General features: G+C 40.6%; 1 protein-coding gene and 1 pseudogene across 1 annotated transcript in view; one reads left to right on the forward strand and one right to left on the reverse strand.

The window, feature by feature from the left end:
* Positions 1 to 4,419: 4,419 nt before the first annotated feature.
* The window catches only part of STRIP2 (striatin interacting protein 2), a 50,478-nt gene continuing 32,878 nt past the window's right edge, over positions 4,420 to 22,019 (reverse strand). The window contains exons 19-21 of the mRNA XM_008154022.3: positions 13,687 to 13,791; positions 12,626 to 12,830; positions 4,420 to 4,730 (exon numbers count right to left, since the gene is read on the reverse strand). Of these exons, the coding sequence (XP_008152244.2) occupies positions 4,480 to 4,730; positions 12,626 to 12,830; positions 13,687 to 13,791 (561 nt within the window). The 3' untranslated portion in view covers positions 4,420 to 4,479. The remainder of the gene's footprint in view (positions 4,731 to 12,625; positions 12,831 to 13,686; positions 13,792 to 22,019) is intronic.
* Positions 4,817 to 9,118, forward strand: LOC129151498 (fatty acid-binding protein 5-like; annotated as a pseudogene).

The raw sequence follows: 22,019 nt of genomic DNA on the forward strand, positions 1-22,019 counted from the left end.
GGGACTCTCCAGCCTGATTGTGCACCAATGGGGTCCCTCAGCCCAGCCTGCGCCCTCTCGAAATCCGGGACCCCTCAGGGGATGTCGGAAAGCTGGTTTCAGTCCGATCCCCACAGGCCAGGCTGAGGGACCCCACCAGTACACGAATCTGTGCACAGGGCCTCTAGTGTATAGATAATAAAATCATTCTGTAGCCACATTTACTCTAAATTTTAAAATTTTCTCTTATTGAAAAGCATCATATAAAATATGTATTTAAATATGTAGTAGTATTAAACACATGTAAGATACTACTAGCTGCTATGGAACCTACTGGGTGTTTTAGAAATGTTTATGTCTAAGTTCTATATTTTGTAAAATGTTGCTTTATTACAGGAAACATTCTTATCACACTGATACAGAAAAGTCTGGTCTGGAATTATAGGTAGAGTAGATGTTAATTGGCCATGCCCAGTATTTTTGAGATAATGGCAGGACTTCCTTAGCCCGAGAAAATCACCCTAAACACACTTATCACCTAGCTTCCCAGAATTGCAAAGTTCATACTTGACCTAGCCTGGATGTTAAGGTAGTTACTTAGCTCATTAATTAGAGCATTAATGAGATTAAGGTCATGACTTTATTGTATGAACCACGGTCATTTCCAGAACCTCAGCTGCATTCCTAATCTCAGCTAGTTTTATTGTAAATATGGGTCATCTCCAGAAGGACTAGAGGGAAAAATTCAAAACTCGCCACCACTACTTGGGGGAGAAACAGAAACCATTAAAACACTTGTCTATAGGATTATTTTTACATAACAATGATTGTTGTTAGAATGAAGAGCTGGGGGAACTGTGGACAAGGAAAGACAAGAAAGCACAACTAAAAATATCAGCATAAAGCACTGAAATGGGCGGTTTCAAATGCTCGCAGGAAATGTCAAAATTCTCAAGAATCACTAAGGAAGTCTCACTACCAATCTCAAGCGCTCACTGGGAAGCGGTAGTGACGAAGTGTCTCTGGCAGTCTGGTTACAACTGTTTCCCTGCAGGTGAAGTGTGCTTCTCTGGCCCAGCGGTTGGCTTGTCCATTAATCCTTTAAGCCAATGGAATATGAACAATTTGACCTATGCCACATCCAAGCAGGAACTTTAAATGTGCTTGCATGGTATGGTTTGGTCTCTTGCTCCTGCCCTTCACTGCGAGAAAAGTGTGTCCCAGGCAGGGGCTGTTCTATCAGCCTGGGGCCAGAAGACGACGTACGGAGCAGAGTCAGTCCAGCAGAGTTCAATCTGAGTTGAGCAGAGCTGCAGCTGATTTGTAGACCCATGAACAAGAAATAAAGGTTTGTCATAAATCACTAAGATTTTGCAGTTGCTTGTATTAGTCTACTCCCAAGGAATACTAAAATAAGATTTTATATATTCATCCTCTTTAATTATATCCTTCCTTTCTATATCTAATATGTCTTTAATATTCTCCTGTGTTAAAGAATTTTGAATTTTTCCCTCTAGTCCTTCACAATAAAACTAGCTGAGATTAGGAATGCAGCTGAGGTTCTGGAAATGACCGTGGTTCATACAATAAAGTCATGACCTTAATCTCATTAATGCTCTAATTAATGAGCTAAGTAACTAAGACCAAGTTTCTAACTCCAGTTGAATTTTTTTATTAAAGTGCATCAGTAAATAAAGTGTTAACTATCAAGACAAACTTTACTGAAATATTCACAAATAAAAATCTTCTACTTGCCCCGCCAGCGTGGCTCAGTGTTTGAGCATCGACTTATGAACCAGGAGGTCACGGTTCAATTCCTGGTCAGGTCACATGTGCTGGTTTCCGGCTAAATCCCCAGTAGGGGGTGTGCGGGAGGCAGCCGATTGATGATTCTCTCATCATTGATGTTTCTATATCTCTCCCTTTCTCCCTTCCTCTCTCTGAAATCAGTAAAAATATATATTTTAAAATCCTCTACTTAATGAATCACTCAAATGATGTTCTATGAAGTAACAGTAATCATGATTGGAAGCTAATTAATCTGAATTTATTCTTAACCACACACATGGATTCTCAAATTGGGATATTCAATCAACCTGGTTACCTTAACATATGGGGCTGGCTGTCAATACCTGAATACTTGTCCCAGCAAGTCAGTGGAAAAATGATGTGATTTGAAACTAATCATTTATCCTTGGTGCCACAATTTCTCCATCTGCACTGAGATTTAATCTTCCCTTAGAGAAGATTTGTAAGAAAGTATGAAATGTTAAGACTTACCATACTTCTAAGCCTCAGGAAGCATTCTTTATGCATATTTTAAATTGATATATATATATATGTATATATATGTGTATGTGTGTGTGTGTGTGTGTGTGTGTGTGTGTGTATTGATTTCAGAGAGAAAGGGAGAGATAGAAACATTAATGATGAGAGGAAATCATTGATTGGCTGCCTACTGCACGCCCTCTCCTGGTGATGGAGCCCACAACCTGGGCACGTGCCCTTGACCAAAATCGAACCTGGGACACTTCAGTCAGCAGGGGGACACTCTATCTACTGAACCAAACCGGCTAGGGCAATGTGCATATTTTAAAAGGGCAACTTATTTGTACTTGACACAAATTAATACTATATGGCTTTAAACGAAATAGATTGATGACTGCTCTTTCTTTGAAAATTATCTTTTTACTGAAATCACATTAAAATTATAGTTTAATAGGGTTCACAATGATATGCTCGGTAAATTATTTTGATTGCAATGAGGACTACCATCCTCTTCAGGCAAACTGTACAAAGTATTTAAAGCACTGTCATGCATCACATATTTACAGGACCTATCCATAAAAACAGAAATCCTGCTGCCTAACAGCACAAGGAGGTGAAGCCCAAGCTTTGATTAGTTTTGGTATAGTTCCTTTGGATGTGGTTTGAAATGCAATCATGACTTCCAGAGAGGCTGTGGCTGACAAAGGACAGAGTGTAAATAAGCCAATTTTGATTAGATCTCCTGGCACAATTAAATGGCCTGGTGCTGTTATAAAACAGATTCAGTAATGTCTACGTTGGGGGAAGGAGGATTTAAAGTAAAAAAGCTTGAAAATATAGATGGCAATTGTGGGGCTAGAAGAGAAATAAAATAATCCTGATTGAATCAGACTTTCCTAAAAACCTTGTTTCTGTGGGAAGTATGTGATTCTGCTGTAAGAGAAGTTTAAAGAGGTTGGTACAACAACCCTTATATTTTCAAAGAAATGTGCAATACTGCTAGGGTAGAAACAGTATTGCTAAATCTCCACATGACACTTTGAAACCACTAGCAGGAAAAAAGAAAATAAAATCATTATTAATCAACATAGAAGAAAAATGGTAAGCTGTCTTGCTGTTCAATAATTGATCATGCAAATGGACACAAGATATCAATAAATAAAATCTGTAGATAACTGGTCATTTAAAAAATGAATTAGATGAAAATGAACTTCTGCAGTGTACTCAGACATTTTAAGACTAAGGTAGTTTCAGAAAAAACATGGAACATCCTTAGAGGAGGCCTGTTTGTACTGGTGGTGACAGAGCACTCCATGCCCTATACAGAGTTCACAAGAAAATAATATTCACATTGACCATAGATCTCTTAGAGAATAAAGGGAAAACACTTTACACAATATACCTTTCTATAACATGCAGTATTTAGGTAATAGTCATCATCCTTTACAAAGAAGGCGCAGGTGCTCCAAAATTATCTTAGAGTTAATGACTTTAGAAAGAGGTGTCAAAATTTTAATTCTCACCCAAGGATATGTTTTTCATTGATCGGTTGCCTCCTGTACATGCCCTGACCAGGGATTGAACCAGCAACCTTGGTATGTGCCCTGATGGGAAATTGAACCCGAGACCCTTTGATGCATGGGATGACGTTCTAACCAACTGACTCACACTGGCCAGGGTTAGTGTCAAAATTTTAAATGAAAAAAAAAACAAAAAAACAACAACTTAATTTCAAAGTTGGTTTTGCCAAACCTCTGGTAAGTCCTAGGAGTACAGGGTGAGCAAGAAGAAGAAAATATTCTCCCTCTTTTATGACATGCACCTCTCATGACCATGATGAATGCCATGGACCAGATGCCATTATAAACTTATCTGCACACGTTTGGGGCCAGCAAGGGCCAGGCTGGTTCTAGGTAAAACTAAAGCAGAGAGCAGTTCCACAAAAGAGCATGTGAAGGACGGATCCAATAGGAGACTTCCAAGGTCACCTGGCATCTAAATGACCCCAGAGTAAGTTCATCAATTTTTTGTGATTCAGGATCCTAGCCTTGCACTATCTACAGGCACCATAGCCCCCAGGTCGCCCTGAACTACCCTGATGTCCTTGGACTGGGCCAGCTCTTCCCTGGACAAGCATTTCTAGAACTGGAAATGAAGGCTGAATGAGCAGGGTAGGCAGAGCACCGTTTATTGGAGCCAACCCCATCTAGCAGATGCTTTGTTGACAAGAGCTTAGTGATTCTGGAGCAGCTCTTCCCAACAGATGGGCTGTGAAAACACCTCTCTTTCCAGCCAGATCTCATATGAACAGTGGAAATCCTCAGGCAGATCCAGCCTCTGACCCAGCACACTCTGCAAGCAGTTATCCACCGGTGAAAATTCAGAGTCCTGAGGTCTGTCATATCGGCGGCTATTAAAAGCCTCAATGTTGGCCCTCAAGGTGCATTCTTCTGCTTGGAAGTCCCATGGCCTGGCATCGATGTCTGGTGGGAGGAGAGAAGGAAAAAGATGTATACAACTTAGGACACTGCTCCCCTTACCACAGAGCATGGTCTAGAGGATACCAACAATGGAACTGCTCAGAATTTCCTTTTCTGTAAATGAAAAAAGTAAGTAAACAACATGCTGCCACTCAGGTTTAAAAAATACATACGTGCCCACATACATACGCTTACATATACAGACTAGAAACTGGCAACAGTGATTACCACTGTAAGGACCCTGAGGGAGGTGTCTTTTATTTTATTTCCTTTTTTTTTTTCTTTTTTTTAAAATACATTTTATTGATTTGTTACAGAGAGGAAGAGAGAGTGATAGAGAGTTAGAAACATCGATGAGAGAGAAACATCGACCAGCTGCCTCTTGCACACCCCCTACTGGGGATATGCCCGCAACCAAGGTACATGCCCTTGACCGGAATCGAACCCGGGACCCTTGAGTCCGCAGACCGATGCTCTATTCACTGAGCCAAACCGGTTTCGGCTATTTCCTTTTCTTTATTTCACTTTCTTACTAGTTATATGTTCAGTAAGTAAGTCCTCACTTAACATCATGGATAGGTTCTGCATCACAATAAGGGACACAATTTTAACATAGGCTAATGGATATAAATGAGTTACGTTAGAAAGGCATCTCATCAATGTTATAATGAAACAACGTTGAACGAAATGATGCTATTTGAATGGAATCACCAGCTCTCAAGGAATGTGAAGAGGCAGGAAGGGGTACAACAAGAAGAATTAGAATGAACCAATTATTAAAGACCTCCTGATTCCCTGGGGCCTCCCCCAGCTTATATTAATATTAGATTAAGGCTTCCATAAAGGTAAAAACAGAAAACAAATAATCTACTTTGTTTCTATTTATGCCACTTAGACTCTTATTTCAGGGCCAGAGATACACATTCTCAGATACCTTGTTCCCACACTCAGTGATTTATCACAAGTAAGTGTAGTAAGGATTTCGGCTCATCAGGCAGCAACAACAGATGTGCCATTTGCAAGATAAAACATTTTCATATTTTAAAAATCTGTAAGAATTTAAATAGTTAATTGCGCTTTTAAAAAAATATTTTTATTGATTTTAGAGAGGAAGGGAGAGGGATAGAGAGATAGAAACATCAATGATGAGAATCATTGATAGGCTGCGTCCCGCACACCCCCCACTGGGGATTGAGCCCACAACCCAGGCATATGCCCTTGGTCGGAATCAAATCTGGGACCCTTCAGTCAGCAGGCTGATGCTCTATCCACTGAGCCAAACCGGCTAGGGCTAATTGCGCTTTATGTCTTACTAGTAGCCCTGCGCATGAATCCGTACACGAGTAGCTCGCTGCTGCCCTCCAGTAGGTCTCCACCCGCTCCCCCACCCTCCTGTAGTTCCCCCCCCCCCCCCCCGTGCCCCCTCATAGCTTGCTGCCCTGCCCCATCCTGTAGCTCTCTGCCCGCTGCCCCGCCCTCCTGTAGCTCCCCTGCTCCCCCTCACCCCTGCCCCCCCTCATAGCTTGCTGCCCTGCCCCCTCCTGTAGCTCTCTGCTGCCCGCTTGTAGCTCGCTGCCCCACCCTCCTGCTGATCCGTGATCCAATCGTTACTTGGTCGGTCGTTACACTTCACGCTGTAACGACCATTTACATACGACATCTTTATTACATAGGATAGTAGAAGTTGCATCCTGACTTGTTATTTGCCAATCAGATGCTTCCCTTAGTTCTCTGCACTCTTTACTGCAGCATCCTCTCAAATTCAGGCCTGTTACAAATCCCAGCAAAGACAAGTCATTAGTCATCTTGCCAAAAAACTCTTAAATGCAATTATGCAAACAATGCTCAAATCCCACTACAACAAATGTCAATACAATGAAGAAGCTCTCCAAAATATATTCTTCCAAACTCGGGTCAATCTTAGCCTAAGTCTTGGTAGGTTAACTAGGAATTACAGTGTATTACAATATGCAGCTCCCAACATGACCTAGAATGTACGATAGCCAAAAAATTTTAAATTGAAGTCATCAAACCTTTAGATCTAACTTTCAGTTTACAGGTAATACCAGAGATAGAGCATCGATTTTCAACTGGTGCCGTAAGAATTTTTAAAACATGCAATGCCTGACTATTTAGTCAGGGGCACTGACCTATTTTCCCTTAGATTGTTAAATAAAAGAATGACAACAGCCAACACAACAATAGCCATCCAGTGTGAATGAATCAAAATTATACCTGTTTATTTTGTCAGATCTGCCAAAATATATATTTTGGTGTGACGCAGAACTTTAGTAATTCGTTTATGTGTGCCATGTGATGAAAAAGGTTGAAAATAGCTGATGGAGGAATAAGGTAAATGACACCACAAAGAAGAAAGTAGACAAATCCAGATGGTGGATAACCTGCAGGAAACTTGTCCTAGTTCTTCAATTAGTCAGTGTTATAGGTGGGCGGGGGGTGGGGGGGTGGGGAAGGGGAAATGGCAGCTAGTTTCAAAACTAATAAAAGGCTATAACAACCAGATGGAATTTGTGGTCCTGGGTTGGATTATGACTTGGAAAAATACCTTTCAAAAACATTAGGTCAACTGGGGATTTCTGAATACATACTTGATTACTAGATGAAATTTTAAAACGTAGTGATATGGAAAGGTGTAGATAATGCTAATTAAAAAGAGATTATAGCCTTGGCTGGTATGGCTCTGTGGTTAGAGCATAGGACTGCGGACCGAAGGGTCTCAGGTTCGATTCCCAGTCAAGGACATGTACCTGGGTTGCAGATTCCATCATGGGCCAGTTGGGGTGTGTGTGGGAGGCAACCAATGTAGCTCTCTCACAACGATGTTTCTCTCTTTTCCTTATAAAAAAAAATAAAAAAATAAATGGAAAAAATATACACTGAGTGGCCAGATTATTATGACCACCCCATCAGTACTTCGTTGGGCCACCTTTTGCCTTCAATACTGCGGCGATTCTTCTTGGCATTGACTCCACGAGATGTTGAAAGGTGATGTGAGGAATCTGACACCATGCCTGATGAATAGCACTGTCCAGTTCTGTGAGATTGGATGGTTGTGGAACCAGCTGCCTGATGGCTCTTTTAACTTTGTCCCACAAATGCTCAATTGGATTGAGATCTGGTGATTGTGGGGGCCACCTAAGCAGGTAAAGTCTCCCTCATGTTCTTGAAACCACTCCTGCACAATACGAGCGCCGTGGCATGGTGCATTGTCTTGTTGGAAGAAGCCATCTCCATTGGGATACGCCATCAACATGATAGGATGAACTTGATCAGCAATGATACTTAGGTATGTTGTGCTATTCAGACATTGTTCCACATGAATTAAAGGGCCCAAATCATGCCAGGAAAACATGCCCCAAACCATAACACCGCCCCCACCAGCTTGAAGGGTTGTGCTCATGCATGTGGGGTGCATGCTTTCATGCTGTTTCTGTTCTCACTCTGCCATTTGCATGATGCAACTGGAAATGTGATTCATCGGACCACATGACTTTTTTCCAATGCTCGACTGTCCAATTCTTGTGTTCCTGTGTGAATTGGAGATGTTTTATCTTGGTAACTGCAGACAGCAAAGGTGTTCGAACAGGCCTTTGGCTTCCATATCCCATACGATGCAGTGTATGGCTAATTTGCCTACAAACGTCAGGTGGTCATAATAATCTGGCCACTCAGTGTATATCCTCAGGTGAGGATAAACATAAAAAGAGATGATAAAATAGCAGGTACAGGCCATGTTCCTGGCACCAAACTCTTCTTGGCTCAGGCTGGCCACACGTCTCCTGCACTCACGTGGCCACCATTCAGCAGCTGCTAGGAAGAAGGTGCTTAGTGGAGAGCTAAGGCTTCCATGAGCACCTGAAGGAACTGGGAGTGGGAATGGCTCTGCAGAGAGCGGGTGCCACGGCCAAACCAGATGGTCATCACTTCTGATGGCAAAAACCTTAATAAGAACTGAGGGCACATTGAAAATGACAGTTCTCAGATAACATGGGAGAGAAGTTTTGAAGAAACTACAGCTGATGGCGGAAAAACTCAGACTGTCTGCACCTTTATAAATGGCACATTATTGTCATCCTAATACACCAAGGTTGCGGGTTCAATCGTAGTCATATACAAGAATCAACCAAGGAATGCATAAATAAGTGGAACATATCAGTGTTTCTCTCTTTTTCTCTCTCCAAAATGTGTCATTGGTTCAACGTCAGGAACGGAATGGGAAGAAAAGTACAATAACGAGAAGACTGGAAGGCAGAAAATTAGTGGTGGAAAGTATCATAAACAATGTCACCTGTACGTGGATCTATGAAAAAGTAGACTAAAAATTCCACCATCCTTCTGGACAAGAATTAGCTGTGAGGATAAACAAGCTCAGTTCAAGGAGCAAATCTCTCCAGGCTGTTTTGTTTTTCATCACTGTGTTCAGTTGTCTTTATTGCAAACATTTTACATACAACTATTTCCGAGTGCTGGTTTAATTAGGATCAACCCTTTGGTTAGTAAATAAATGTATTTATACTAAAAAAAAAAAAAAAAAAGCAAGTACAGTTTGCTTTTATTTTAATAAAAAGTATATATTTGTAAAGAAAAAGATCTGGAACAGAGAAACCAAGATGGCGGCATAGGTAAACACCTACACTGCTGCCTCGCACAACAATTTCAAAACTACAACTAAAAGACAAAACAGACATCATCCAGAACCACAGGAAGGCTGGCTAAGTGGAAATTCTACAACTAGAAGGGAAGAGAAAAGCACACTGAGACTTACAGGAGCTGTGGAAGTAAAGGCAGAGGTACGGAGGTGTGCGTGTGGAGAGGGCTGGCAACTGAGTACACAGCTGGCTTTCTCAATCGGGAGTGAGACAAAAGCTCTCGACTGCTCTGAATTCCAGTTCCAGGCGAGACTCTGGGGACCCAGATTCATATGGGGAGAAACTGGACTATCTGGCAGCAGGCGAAACTCGAGGGTGGCTTTCTCTCAGAGGTGCTTACAGTGATTACCTCGGGACACTGAGAACCAGGGGCCTCTTAGGGCAGGGCTGATGGGAAGCCATCACTGTTTGCTCCGCCCTGAGACTCACCCCCATCCAAGCTGAGCACAGAGGCTTTTGCATATGAATGGCCTGGTCCTTTGAATTTTAAACTTTCCTAACAAACTACAGCAGAGTCAATGAGACCCAGAACATCCAAAAGAAGGCCCAAGGCCCCACAGCAGCTTGCAATGCTTCACAGCTGGGCCTCATCTGGGCACCTCCAAAACCCAAACAAAGAAGAGGAATCTGCAGATCTCTCAGTAGCTCCTGCTGGGTGGCCTCAGGCAGAGGCTAAATTAACACCTCCTTGGAGATCCAAGAGCCAGTGTACCCAGGGGTCAGAGTGGGACCATCCAGATTACAACTCCTCAGATCCATAAGGGACACACTCAGGGGGCAGACTCAGTGAGCACCAAAGCCTCACTGAAGCAAGTCTTGTCTCATAAGGGTGTCTCCAGCACAGAAGTTCTCCCATTGTAGACACAGCTGATCCTCACAGCCAATTGGCCTGGAGGTCAATTCCCCCCAGTGATACCAACAACAATCAAGGCTTAACTACAACAAGACTGTGCACACAGCCCACAAAGGGGTGCACCAACAGTGTCCACCTCAGGTAACTGGGAAGGCTGGGCCCTATAGGACATGTAGCACACAAAGCTGCTTCAACTCAGGGAAGCAGCCAAAATGCAGAGACAAAGAAAAAGGTCACAAATGAAAGAAATGGAGGAAAGCAAACTACTGGATAGAGAGTTCAAATCCACCGTTATAAGGTTTTTCAAGAATTTTCTAGAAAAGGCCGATAAATTTAGCGAGACCCTCAAGGATATGAAAAAGGACCAACTAGAAATTAAGCATACACTGACTGAAATAAAAAATAATATACAGAGATCCAGCAGCAGACTAGAGGATCGCAAGGATCAGGTCAAAGATTTGAAATACAAAGAAGCAAAAAACACCCAATTGGAAAAGCAAAAAGAAAAAAGAATTCAAAAATATGAAGATAGTGTAAGAAGCCTCTGGGACAACTTCAAGTGTACCAACATCAGAATTATGGGGGTGCCAGAAGAAGAGAGAGAGCAAGATACTGAAAACCTATCTGAAGAAATAATGACTGAAAACTTCCCCCACCTGGTGGAAGAAATAGACTTACAAGTCCAGGAAGTGCACAGAACCCCAAACAAAAGGAATCCAAAGAGGACCACACTAAGACACATCATAATTAAAATGCCAAGAGCAAAAGACAAAGAGAAATATTAAAAGCAGCAAGAGAAAAACAGTTAGTTACCTACAAGGGAGCACCATACGATTGTCAGCTGATTTCTCAACAGAAACTATGCAGGCCAGAAGGGAGTGGCAAGAAATATACAAAGTAATGAATAGCAAGAACCTACAACCAAGATTACTCTACCCAGCAAAGCTATCATTCAGAATTGAAGGTCAGATAAAGGGCTTCACAGATAAGAAAAAGCTAAAGGAGTTCATCACTGCCAAACCAGTATTATATGAAATGCTGAAAGGTATTCTTTAAGAAGAGGAAGAAGAAGAAAAAAGTAAAGATAAAAATTATGAACAACAAAATGACAACAAATACATATCTATCAACAAGTGAATCTAAAAATCAAGTGAATAAAAAATCTGGTGAACAGAATAAACTGGTGAATATAATAGAATCAGAGGCATAGAAAGGGAGTGGACTGACAATTCTTGGGGGAAAGGGGTGTGGGGGGTGCGGGAAGAGACTGGACAAAAATCGTACATCTATGGATGAGGACAGTGCGGGGGAGGTAAGGGCAGAGGGAGGGGTGGGAACTGGGTGGAGGGCAGATATGGGGGGAAAAAAGAGGAACAATTATAATAATCTGAACAATAAAGATTTATTAAAAAAAGAAAAAGATCTGGAAAAATATACAATAAGATGTTATCAGTGGATGTGCTGATGCAATACATATTTACTTTTGGTAGGAAAAAAAAAGATGTTATCAGTGGCAATCTTTGGGTGGTTAAATATAGTAATATCAAAAAATGTGCCCTGGCCAAGTAACTCAGTTGGTTGAAACACATCCCATACACCAGGGTTGATTCCTGGCCAGGGCACACACCTAGGTTACAGGTCTGATCCGCAGTCAGGGTGTGTGCAACCGATTGATGTTTTTCTCTCACATTGATGTTTCTCTCTCTCTCTTTCTCCCTCACTCCTTCTCCCTTTCCCTCTCTCTAAAATCAATAAAAATATATCTATATTTTAAAAGTTTGCTTACTTGCACTTTCTAACTGCTTTGTAATAACAAAAGATTATTTTAATTTTAAAAATCTCTCAGAAAGGAAAAAAATAAAGGGGAAAAAAATCTCTCAGATAAAACTGTCATTTAAAGGAATGTTTTGGCCCTAGCTGATTTGGTTCAGTGGATAGAGCGTCAGCCTCCAGATTGGAGGGTCCTAGGTTTGATTCTGGTTCAGGACACATGCCCAGGTTGCAGGCTCAATCCCCAGTAGGGGACGTGCACGAGGCAGCCAATCAATGATTTTCTCTCATCATTGATGTTTCTCTCTCTCTCTCTCCCTCTCTGAAATCAATAAAAATATATTTAAAAAATAAAGGGATATTTTGGAAAGGGGGTAATTATCTCTCAATTTAACTATTTAGTAAAATGGATTTTCATAGGATGGGGTACATGCTGGACTGGAGCAGTGCCTTAAAGTTTGTCATATCAGCACCTAACATATAATCACATATTTTCTCATCCAAAATATGCAACAATAAATGCCACGAGAGTAGAGTAAATGTTTATTTAGTTTTGTTTAAACATAAGGCAACTCCTGGATGTCAAGAGCTCTGAGAGTACTCACCATTCCCGTAAGCCCAGTCATCATTCATACGGTGGCGCACTTTCTGGTAAATGGCCGACATGGTTTTCATGTTGCTTTTCCTCCACTGGCGCCCCAGGTACTTGGTCTGTATTTTTAGCAGCTTCAGGACATAAAGTTGCAGCATGGCCTGTTTGACCTTGAGGGCCCGCTTTAAGATTGGAGCAGATTTAAACACCACCAGCATCTGCTCATTTAAAGAGGAATGAGAGTGAAGAAAGACAAATAAAAATATAAAGTTACTTGGAGTTTCCAACTCATAGACAAATTAAGCTAAACCTGGCTGACCTGAGATTACCCAGGGGAGCTTTTGGAAATCTATAGTCCAGGTTCCACTTTGATTTAGTCTTCAAGGAGGTCACTCCATTGATGGTTCACAATGAAAAGTTTCTGATATCTGCCTCATTCTTTTTCGTTGTATAATATTCTATTATATAAGGATACACCCTAAGTTATTTAACCAGTTGGTCCTGTGTTAAAGAGCATTTAGGTTGTTTCCAATCTTTCATAATGACAAACAATGCTGCAATGAATAACCGTAGAGCTGCATCGTTTGTGATTTGTGACTATAACTCAAATAACAATGCTAACTTCCCTACCAGAGCTGCCCTGAGGGAGGATCCACATCCAGCCCTCTAAAAAGAAATGTAAATATTTCTCTCATATAGAATAAATGACCAGAATTAGGAGGGGCTAAATCTTTTTAAAAATATATATTTTTATTGATTTCAGAGAAGGGAGAGGGAGGGAGAGATGGAAACATCAGTGATGAGAGAGAACCATTGATCGGCTGCCTCCTGCACGTCCCATACTGGGGATAGAGCCTGCAACCTGGGCATGTGCCCTGACCAGGAATAGAACCTCCTGGTTCATAGGTCGACGCTCAACCACTGAGCCACACTGGCTGGGCAGGAGGGGCTAAATCTTACATAGCATTCAGTGTCTATCTATAGAGCTTACAAAGCAGGAAGTCCATATAAATTAACTGAAGATTTCAAAAACTCAGTGAGATGGACACCTCCATGATCAGAAGTCCCACTCACCATGGTTCTGGAATGCTTCCATTTGGTCAGTTTATTGAGCAGCCTCAGAAGGTTGATGCAGGAAAAGAGGTTCCTCCAGCAGAACTGGTTGTTGTCTCCAGCTTCCTGTAATAAGGCATGCCCATCATAATCTCAACACCCACAAGACTTTTATTTCCACAGATGCCTGGAAGTCGCTGTTGGTCAATTTGGATGAGGCCTTCCATTTAAAATGCTACCTCCTCACTATCCTGCTTTTCACACACAGAGGCCAAAACATGCAATGTCTTTCACCTGGTTAGAAACATGATACACGAACATAGGAACTTCATTCAAGCAAGCTTTCTTGTGTAGCTTTCTAATTTAGGATCAGAGAAGAGATGCTTTTTACCCCATACACTTTGCACTTATATAAGCTATGTTTGTAACTGCCAGGAGTTATTCTGGTAGATTTCAAAGTATGTTGGATGGGTCTGGTATTCATTGTGGTTGGATTTTTAAAATCAACCCCACCCTCCTTTATCAAACCATATTGCAGCAAATTGCTTAATTCTCCAGCACGGAAGAAAAAAATGGCAGATGGTTAATGCTAACCAGGTGTTTCTCTTGTATGTTTCTTAATATCTTGTGAGCACCCAACAAGAAGTAACAGATGGATGTCAGATTAGAAACAGGTATATACTCATAGAAACATCATTCAGGGACAAAAATGGAGTCCTTATGGATTTGGAGGGCTATAAATATATACTGGTGACAGAAGCTATATAAATCAATGAGTACGCATGGTGGCCAAACTAACATCTTGGAAATTCCTCATGTCTATGAAGTGATAACATAATGTAGGAGTAGGAGATTATAGACGTGAACTGCTGTCTGGTGAACGGGAAATTACCCCTCCTCTCCCAAACTGATTTGAAGCAAACAAATGTAATACATGTAATGTGGACTGAACATCCAAGATTTTTGAGTGTATTAGGCTCACCTAAGACTACGGATCAAAAAGTTTCAGGGAAGGGTCAATGGGGCGGGGGGAGGGAGAAGGGGATATATGTAATACTTTAAACAATAAAGATTTAATAATAAAAAAAAGTTTTAGGGAGCCCTGGCCAGTGTGGCTCAGTTGGTTGGTTCTATGCACCCAAAGGTCCCCGGTTCCATTCCTGGTCAGGGCTCAAGCCTGGGTTGTGAGCTTGATCCCCAGTAGGGGACATGCAGGAGGCAATTGATCAATGTTTCTCTCACATCGATGTTTCTTTTTCTCTCTCCCTTTCCCTTCCTCTCTCTCTAAAATAAATTTTATTTATTTAAATTTTATTGTTTAAAGTATTATACATAGTAGTACATATATCTCCTTTTTTCCCCCATTGACCTTCCCCTAGCCTCCCCTACCCCGTTGCATTCCCTCATCCCACCTCCCCCCACCCCAGTGTCTTGTGTCCATTGGTTGCATTTATACACATGCATACAAGTCCTTCGGTTGATCTCTTTCCCCCCCCCTCCCCAACACTCCCCAGCCTTCCCGCTGTAATTTGACAGTCTGTTCGATGCTTTACTGCCTCTGTATCTATCTTTTTGTTCATTAGGTTATAATGTTCTTTATTTTCCATAAATGAGTGAGATCATGTGGTATTTTTCTTTCATTGCCTGGCTTATTTCACTTAGCATAATGCTCTCCAGTTCCATCCATGCTGCTGCAAATGGTAAGAATTCCTTCTTTTTTATAGCAAGGTAGTATTCCATTGTGTAGATGTACCATAGTTTTCTAATCCACTCATCTGCTGATGGGCATTTAGGCTGTTTCCAAATCTTAGCTATGGTGAATTGTGCTGCTATGAACATAGGGGTGTACATATCCTTTCTGATTGGTGTTTCTAGTTTCTTGGGGTATATTCCTAGAAGTGGGATCGATCACTGGGTCAAAAAACCATTACTTAGCCCTAGCTGGTTTAGCTCAGTGAATAGAGCATCAGCCTGCGGACTGAAGTGTCCTGGGTTCAATTCTGGTCAAGGGCATATGCCTGGGGTGCAGGCTCAATCCCCAGTAGGCATGCAGGAGGCAGCTGTCCAATGATGACCGGCTGCCTCCTGCACGCCCCCCACTGAGGGTGGACTGAGGTTTGTTTGTTTTTTAAGTTTCAGGGGAACTTTTTAGAAATATTATTTAGAATAAATATTCTCCTTCCTGTATTAAATGTTCAATACTGTGTTTAGAATGAGTCCTGGAGAACCATCTTGTTTTCTTTTAAGGGAAATTTCCATAGGAGTTTCCAATCTAGTGTATCAGTTAGTCTGGGTTCACCCAAACAGATCAGGTTCTACAGATGTTACATCTTGTGTAGCTAACAGAGGAGACAGACTTTTAAATGTTTATTTTTTAAAAAAATAAGCAGAGGAAACAACAAAAAAATATACAGGAGATGTAAATGTATCTGCACTGTATCCGGATTTCTAATATGGTAGCAGCATTAAAAGCCTTTCATTCCTTACACCCAAAGAATAATGTAGGAGTAGAGGTATGGTCTTACAGAAGAAGCACTGGCGTAGGCACCAGGACATTTGGATTATGGTTTTGCTCTGGATGAATGGTCTTAGGCAGGTCATCTACCTGTTCCTATCAGAACGTGAACTAGATAATCTTTAAGACCCTTTTAGCTCTGACCATTCAATAATTCTATGATTTACTTCAACTTTCTCCAGTTGAGCAAAAGTAAACTAATTGTGGCTGTCTTTTCTTCAGAGTTTAATCTTAAGAGTTCCAGGAAAGACATTCCAATTTTCTCCTAAAGCTGTCCAGGGTCTTGTCCCTCCCTCCCTTCCTCCCTCCCTCCCTCCCTCCCTCCCTCCCTCCCTCCCTCCCTTCCTTCCTCCCTCCCTCCCTCCCTTCCTTCCTCCCTTCCTCCCTTCCTTCCTCTCCCTCTCTCCCTCCCTCCCTCCCTTCTTTCCTTACTTTATCTTTATTGATTTCAGAGAGGAAGGGAGAGGGAGAGAGAAACAAACATCAATGATGAGAGAGAATCATTGATCATCTTCCTCCTACAAGATCAGGGATCAAGTCCATAACCTGGGCTTATGCCCTGACCAGGAATTGAACCGTCACCTCCTGGTTCACAGGTCGACGCTGAACCATTGAGACCCGCAGCCAGGCCTCCTTTCTTTCTGATAATGCTTCCTGACATCTGTAAGTAACCCCACTTGTTGCATCACCAGATGCTGCCTGGAGGGGGCACTGAAAGCACACATGTCAGTCAGTGGCTCTCAGGATAGTTGCGCCCCGTCCAGCAGTCTCCTTTGCTTGCAGCAGGAGGCTCTACGTGGAGCCCGGCTCAAGCCTCTGCCTTGTGCCAACCCAACAGGTAATCATTCTTCTAAAAGGCCTTCATCTCCATGCGTGCCATTTCAGATTTGCCAGATGTGAACATGCTTTCTTCTTATATTCACTTAAGGCAGGTCACCTCTCTCTCTCCCCTCAGCATATTAAGTAAGATGAAAACTTCTGTGGGGAGATATATTTTTTGAACAGCAGTACTTGGTCACATTCTCTTGTTCCTGGTGCTACACACTATCCAAAGTAAGACCTTTATTCATGTTCAACCAGCTGAAGTTAAATAAGCACACATTTGCCCATTTTCCACTCTCAAATAAATATTTGTTTGCATACACCTTGGGTCTCAAGATTCAGTTCAGGGACCAAATCCTACCCTTTCAGAGCCTCTCTTAAGGCACTACAAGGGCTGTGTTCTCAAAGACCCATCCTCAGACCAGCTGGATGAGCCAAGCCAAATAAAAACCCAGGCTTACGCCAATTATGTGGATAATTAATTCAGATGATTGTGGAAAGAACAGTGTGTTTCTTCTTTTTTGTACTTTTTAAATTTGAAGATTTAAAAATTTGAAATTTTATAAATGTAAGTGATATCTTTTTTCTTCTTTTTAGAAACTGATCACTAGAAGAGACTTAGTTGTTCTAGTCCAATTCTGTCATCCACAGAAGCAAAATCTGGGGAAGAGGCTTGCCCAAGGTCACATGATAAGTGTCTAGGCTTGAACCTAGATTTCTAGTAGTCACTGAATTTTAACCCTGTCATTATTTACTGTTCATCTACTGTTTGCACTTCTGGAATTCTAGACACAGAAGGTGATTTCTGAGAGAAAAATCTGGTTTGATCCTCCGCTTTCTCAGCTTCTTAAAGACCTAATGGTAGAGAAACTCTTCCTTATGTCCTATAACAATTCTTAACTTCAAACAAGCAGAAGATAATAGTTTCCAGGAGAGAGAGAGAGAGAGAGAGAGAGAGAGAGAGAGAGAGAGAGAGAGAGAGAGAGAGAGAGAGAGAGAGAGAGATTTCCTGTTTTAAAGGGCAGCATCTCACTGAGTTCGGTCAGTCTATGATCAGACTAAGCCTTTAAAGAAGTGCTGCTAAGTGTTAAATCTAATATACCTCAAACCTCAATAGTTTATTAAAGTTCTTAAATGAGGATTATTAGTTTCAAATTTAAAACCCAGCTCTTCACTGGGAAATAAAAATCATTATTTTCATTTGGTTGTTTTATAACAAATCTAGGAGAATTTTATAGCCAATGAAAGTTGATGCTCATCTAATGGTCCAACCTCTCATGGTTTTATTGATGAGACTCCTGCAGCCTACAGAAAACTTCTCAAGCTAGAGTGATAGTGGCAAAGCCAGGTCTGTATACCTTTTCTGAACTACAAACAAGTCTATTTCTCTGCTTTGGGCTTCAGGTTTTCCATGCGTTTACTTGAATCTATTTGCCAAAACATTTGCTAGGTGTTAATACTAATTGAAAATTCACAGTATAGCCATTTCTTCTTTAAAAAAAAAAAAAATTCTTGCCCAAGGATATGTTTTAGAGAGAGAAAGGGAGAGAAACATCAGTCAGTTGCCTCCTATATGAGCCCCAACTGGGGATCAAAACCACAACTAGATATGTGCCCTGACCGGGAATCGAACCCACATTTTGGTGTACAGGATGATGCGCCAACCGAGCCACCCAGGTAGGGCCAGAATAGCCATTTTGATTCTCATGATTCATTTTTTATTACGGTTCACATAACTGAAAATGATTATTTTTAGCTTAGATTTCCTTTTCTCACATCATTATAGAATAATTCCCTTGTCATGTGGATTTCTGACAATTTAGTTACTGCTAGTATAAGGACCAAGATCTAGATATCCTAAAGGAGAGTCATAATTCTCAAGTGAAGTGAGGAGTAAGGAGGAAGGAGAAAAGAAAATTCCAAAACCACTTGGGGAGCTTTAGCAAACTACCTGTGCCCTCGGGAGGGACCTGGGCATGTGAGTTTGCAAAATCACCTCTGAGATTCTAATCTCCTCTAACATCCATTATAGAAATGGTAAGAGGTAAATTGATAAAATGCTAAACCACATTTATCTATGGTCCTTCCTCTGTATAAACACCTCATAGAAATAGATATATATCTTATGATGAGTTCACATTTTATCTACGATAGAAAAACAATGATGCCAGAGACATCTTGGCTTTTAAATAGTGATGGTGAATGTCAGGACAAATACTTTATTTAAGGAGGTCATAAGTCATTAGTTAAATAATCCTGAAAGAAATACTGGAGGGCTTAACCCTTTGCACTTGCTTGCTTTTTTCTTGATTCCTTTATTCTACTCGGGATTTAATTTTTAAATACTCCAGATTTTACAAAGCGCGGCAGTAGAATAAAAAACTGGAGTTTCTTTTCATACAAACTTTTTTTAAAAAATATATTTTATTGATTGTTTACAGAGAGGAAGAGAGAGGGATAGAGGGTTAGAAACATTGATGAGAGAGAAACATCGATCAGCTGCCTCCTGCACAACCCCCACTGGGGATGTGCCCGCAACCAAGGTACATGCCCTTGACCGGAATTGAACCTGGGACCCTTGAGTCAGCAGGCCGACGCTCTATCCACTGAGCCAAACCGGTTTCGGCCATACAAACTTATTTATTTGGATTTTTTTAATATTTCAAATTATTGATACATTCAAAGAGTAATTTTAATCTCGACATCCGAGTGCAAAAGGTTAATATTTGAACATAATGATTATATTCCAATAAAACAATAACTAAAATCTTCTGGGATATCCAGAAATGTCTGGATTAGAAAGTGATAAAAACTAGGTAAGTTTAATGAGGCTAGATGAAAGGATCAGATATGTAAATTAAAGTGATATGAACATATTTTTTTAAAATATATTTTATTGATTTTTTACAGAGAGGAAGAGAGAGGGATAGAGAGCCAGAAACATCGATGAGAGAGAAACATCGATCAGCCGCCTCTTGCACACCCCCTACCGGGGATGTGCCCGCAACCAAGGTACATGCCCTTGACCGGAATCGAACCTGGGACCCTTGAGTCCACAGGCCGACGCTCTATCCACTGAGCCAAACCGGTTTCGGCTGAACATATTTTTATAGGTCTTTCTAAATATAAATCAAATTTAAAGAATTTTGCAATGAACTACCTTTAAAAATTTCACTAGCCTAGATCTAAAAGGAAATGCCAAAAATTTCTTTACAAGTGGCTAGGTCATGCAAATTCTGACCCACTGCTTTGGTTCTACATAGCTATAAAGCTTTGGACATTACTACTCCACCTGTTTCCTCATCAGAAAGGGTGGGACTGGGCAAGATGCTAAGAAACTTCTAACACGGTCCTATTTGGCTCAGTGGATAGAGCGTCAGCCTGCGGACTGAAGGGTCTTAGGTTCAATTCCACTCAGGACACATGCCTGGGTTGCAGGCTCGATCCCCAGTAGGGGGCATGCAGGAGGTAGCCAATTGATTCTCTCTCATCATTGATGTTTTTATCTCTCTCTCCTTCTCGGAAGTAAATAAAAAATATATTATATAAAAAAAGAAACTTCTAACTCTAATACTCAATGATTTCATAAATACTATGTTTTCTTATTCTTCCACCTTTAATCGATAGGGCTACTGGAGCATCCACAGTGTTCCTCTGCATATGGCTTCTTAGTATACGATACTGCTGTTATTAAATCACATTCTCTGGGGAAAAACAAGCATTTGGAACTCTGGTTTGGCTATGCGGCAGTGACAACTGATTCACACAGAATTTTACACATGTTTTGGCTCCAATCTCTAAGATAGAAAAGGAAAGGAGGATGGGGTGCAATCTGCATGATTTTCCTTTAGGGCCAAAAGGCCCACAGAGAAAGCAGACGTACAACATTAGCCTCACTTCACCACACTCTAAAGCAGTGGTTTCTAAACTTCCTCTCAGTGAATACTTTTGTGTAGACTCCCAAATACATGTATGTTTACCTATACTGACTGCCCTCTCTAGCAACCTCTTTCCAAAGATCATATCTAACGTCTATATAATCACAAAAACATTCACCATGTTAACTTTAAGTTTGGAATTTAATTGTTTCCCAGTTTAGTGGACTGAATTTGAATATAGATATTTGGAGAGCCAAAAATTGTAAGCCTTCCTACACCAGGTAGGTGGGGAAACTGCTTAGTACATGAGTAAGTATGGTTATTGTAGAGCTAAACACTTTAATGGGGAGACTTTAGAAATTAATGCGCCATTAACTTTGCCTTTATTTCATGTTAATTATAAGTGTAGCTAGAGTTTCAAATGAAGTTAAATTCAGTTCTTAGAAAACAGAAAATATGAATCAAAACTACCTCAGCCAAGAAATTCCACTTCTAGGAATCTATCTTAAAGAAATAATCAGAGATGAAATCAAAGATTCATGTGCAAGGATGTTCATTTTAAAGTTATACAGATAAAATGGAAATAAATGCCCAACAATAAGAGAAAATAACCATTTTTAATATATTAAATAGTGAAATATTACGTATAGCTATTAAAAATTATGTTCTCAAGAATATTTAACAAAATCATATAGTGAACATTTAAATTGTACTATGTGAATTGAAACAAAATCCTTACTTTCTGAAATAATATATATATGAATAAATATATACTATATATGGTAATTGCAGCAAAATATTAACAGTGGTTATATGTAGGTAGTGTAATTATGGTATTTTCATTTTCTTACCCATATTTTCCTATTTTTCTCCAATAGTATATACCAACTTTATAATCAGAGAAAAACTAAATGTTATTTAAAGACTATCCTATACAATTAAAAAAAATACATTTTCTGTTTATAATGAATTAATTGAGCCTGAAAATGATATAAATCTTACTCATATAAATATTAGTCTTTTCTGAGTATAGAAGCCATCAGTTTAGACAAATAAACCATTACATTGAGGACCTATGTGGAGTAAACTTGCTAGTTACTTAAGCCTGTTTACATACGTTCACACAAACAATACAAAAC

This window comes from Eptesicus fuscus, chromosome 14 (genome assembly GCF_027574615.1).
Source record: "Eptesicus fuscus isolate TK198812 chromosome 14, DD_ASM_mEF_20220401, whole genome shotgun sequence".
In the NCBI taxonomy this organism is placed as follows: Eukaryota; Metazoa; Chordata; class Mammalia; order Chiroptera; family Vespertilionidae; genus Eptesicus; species Eptesicus fuscus.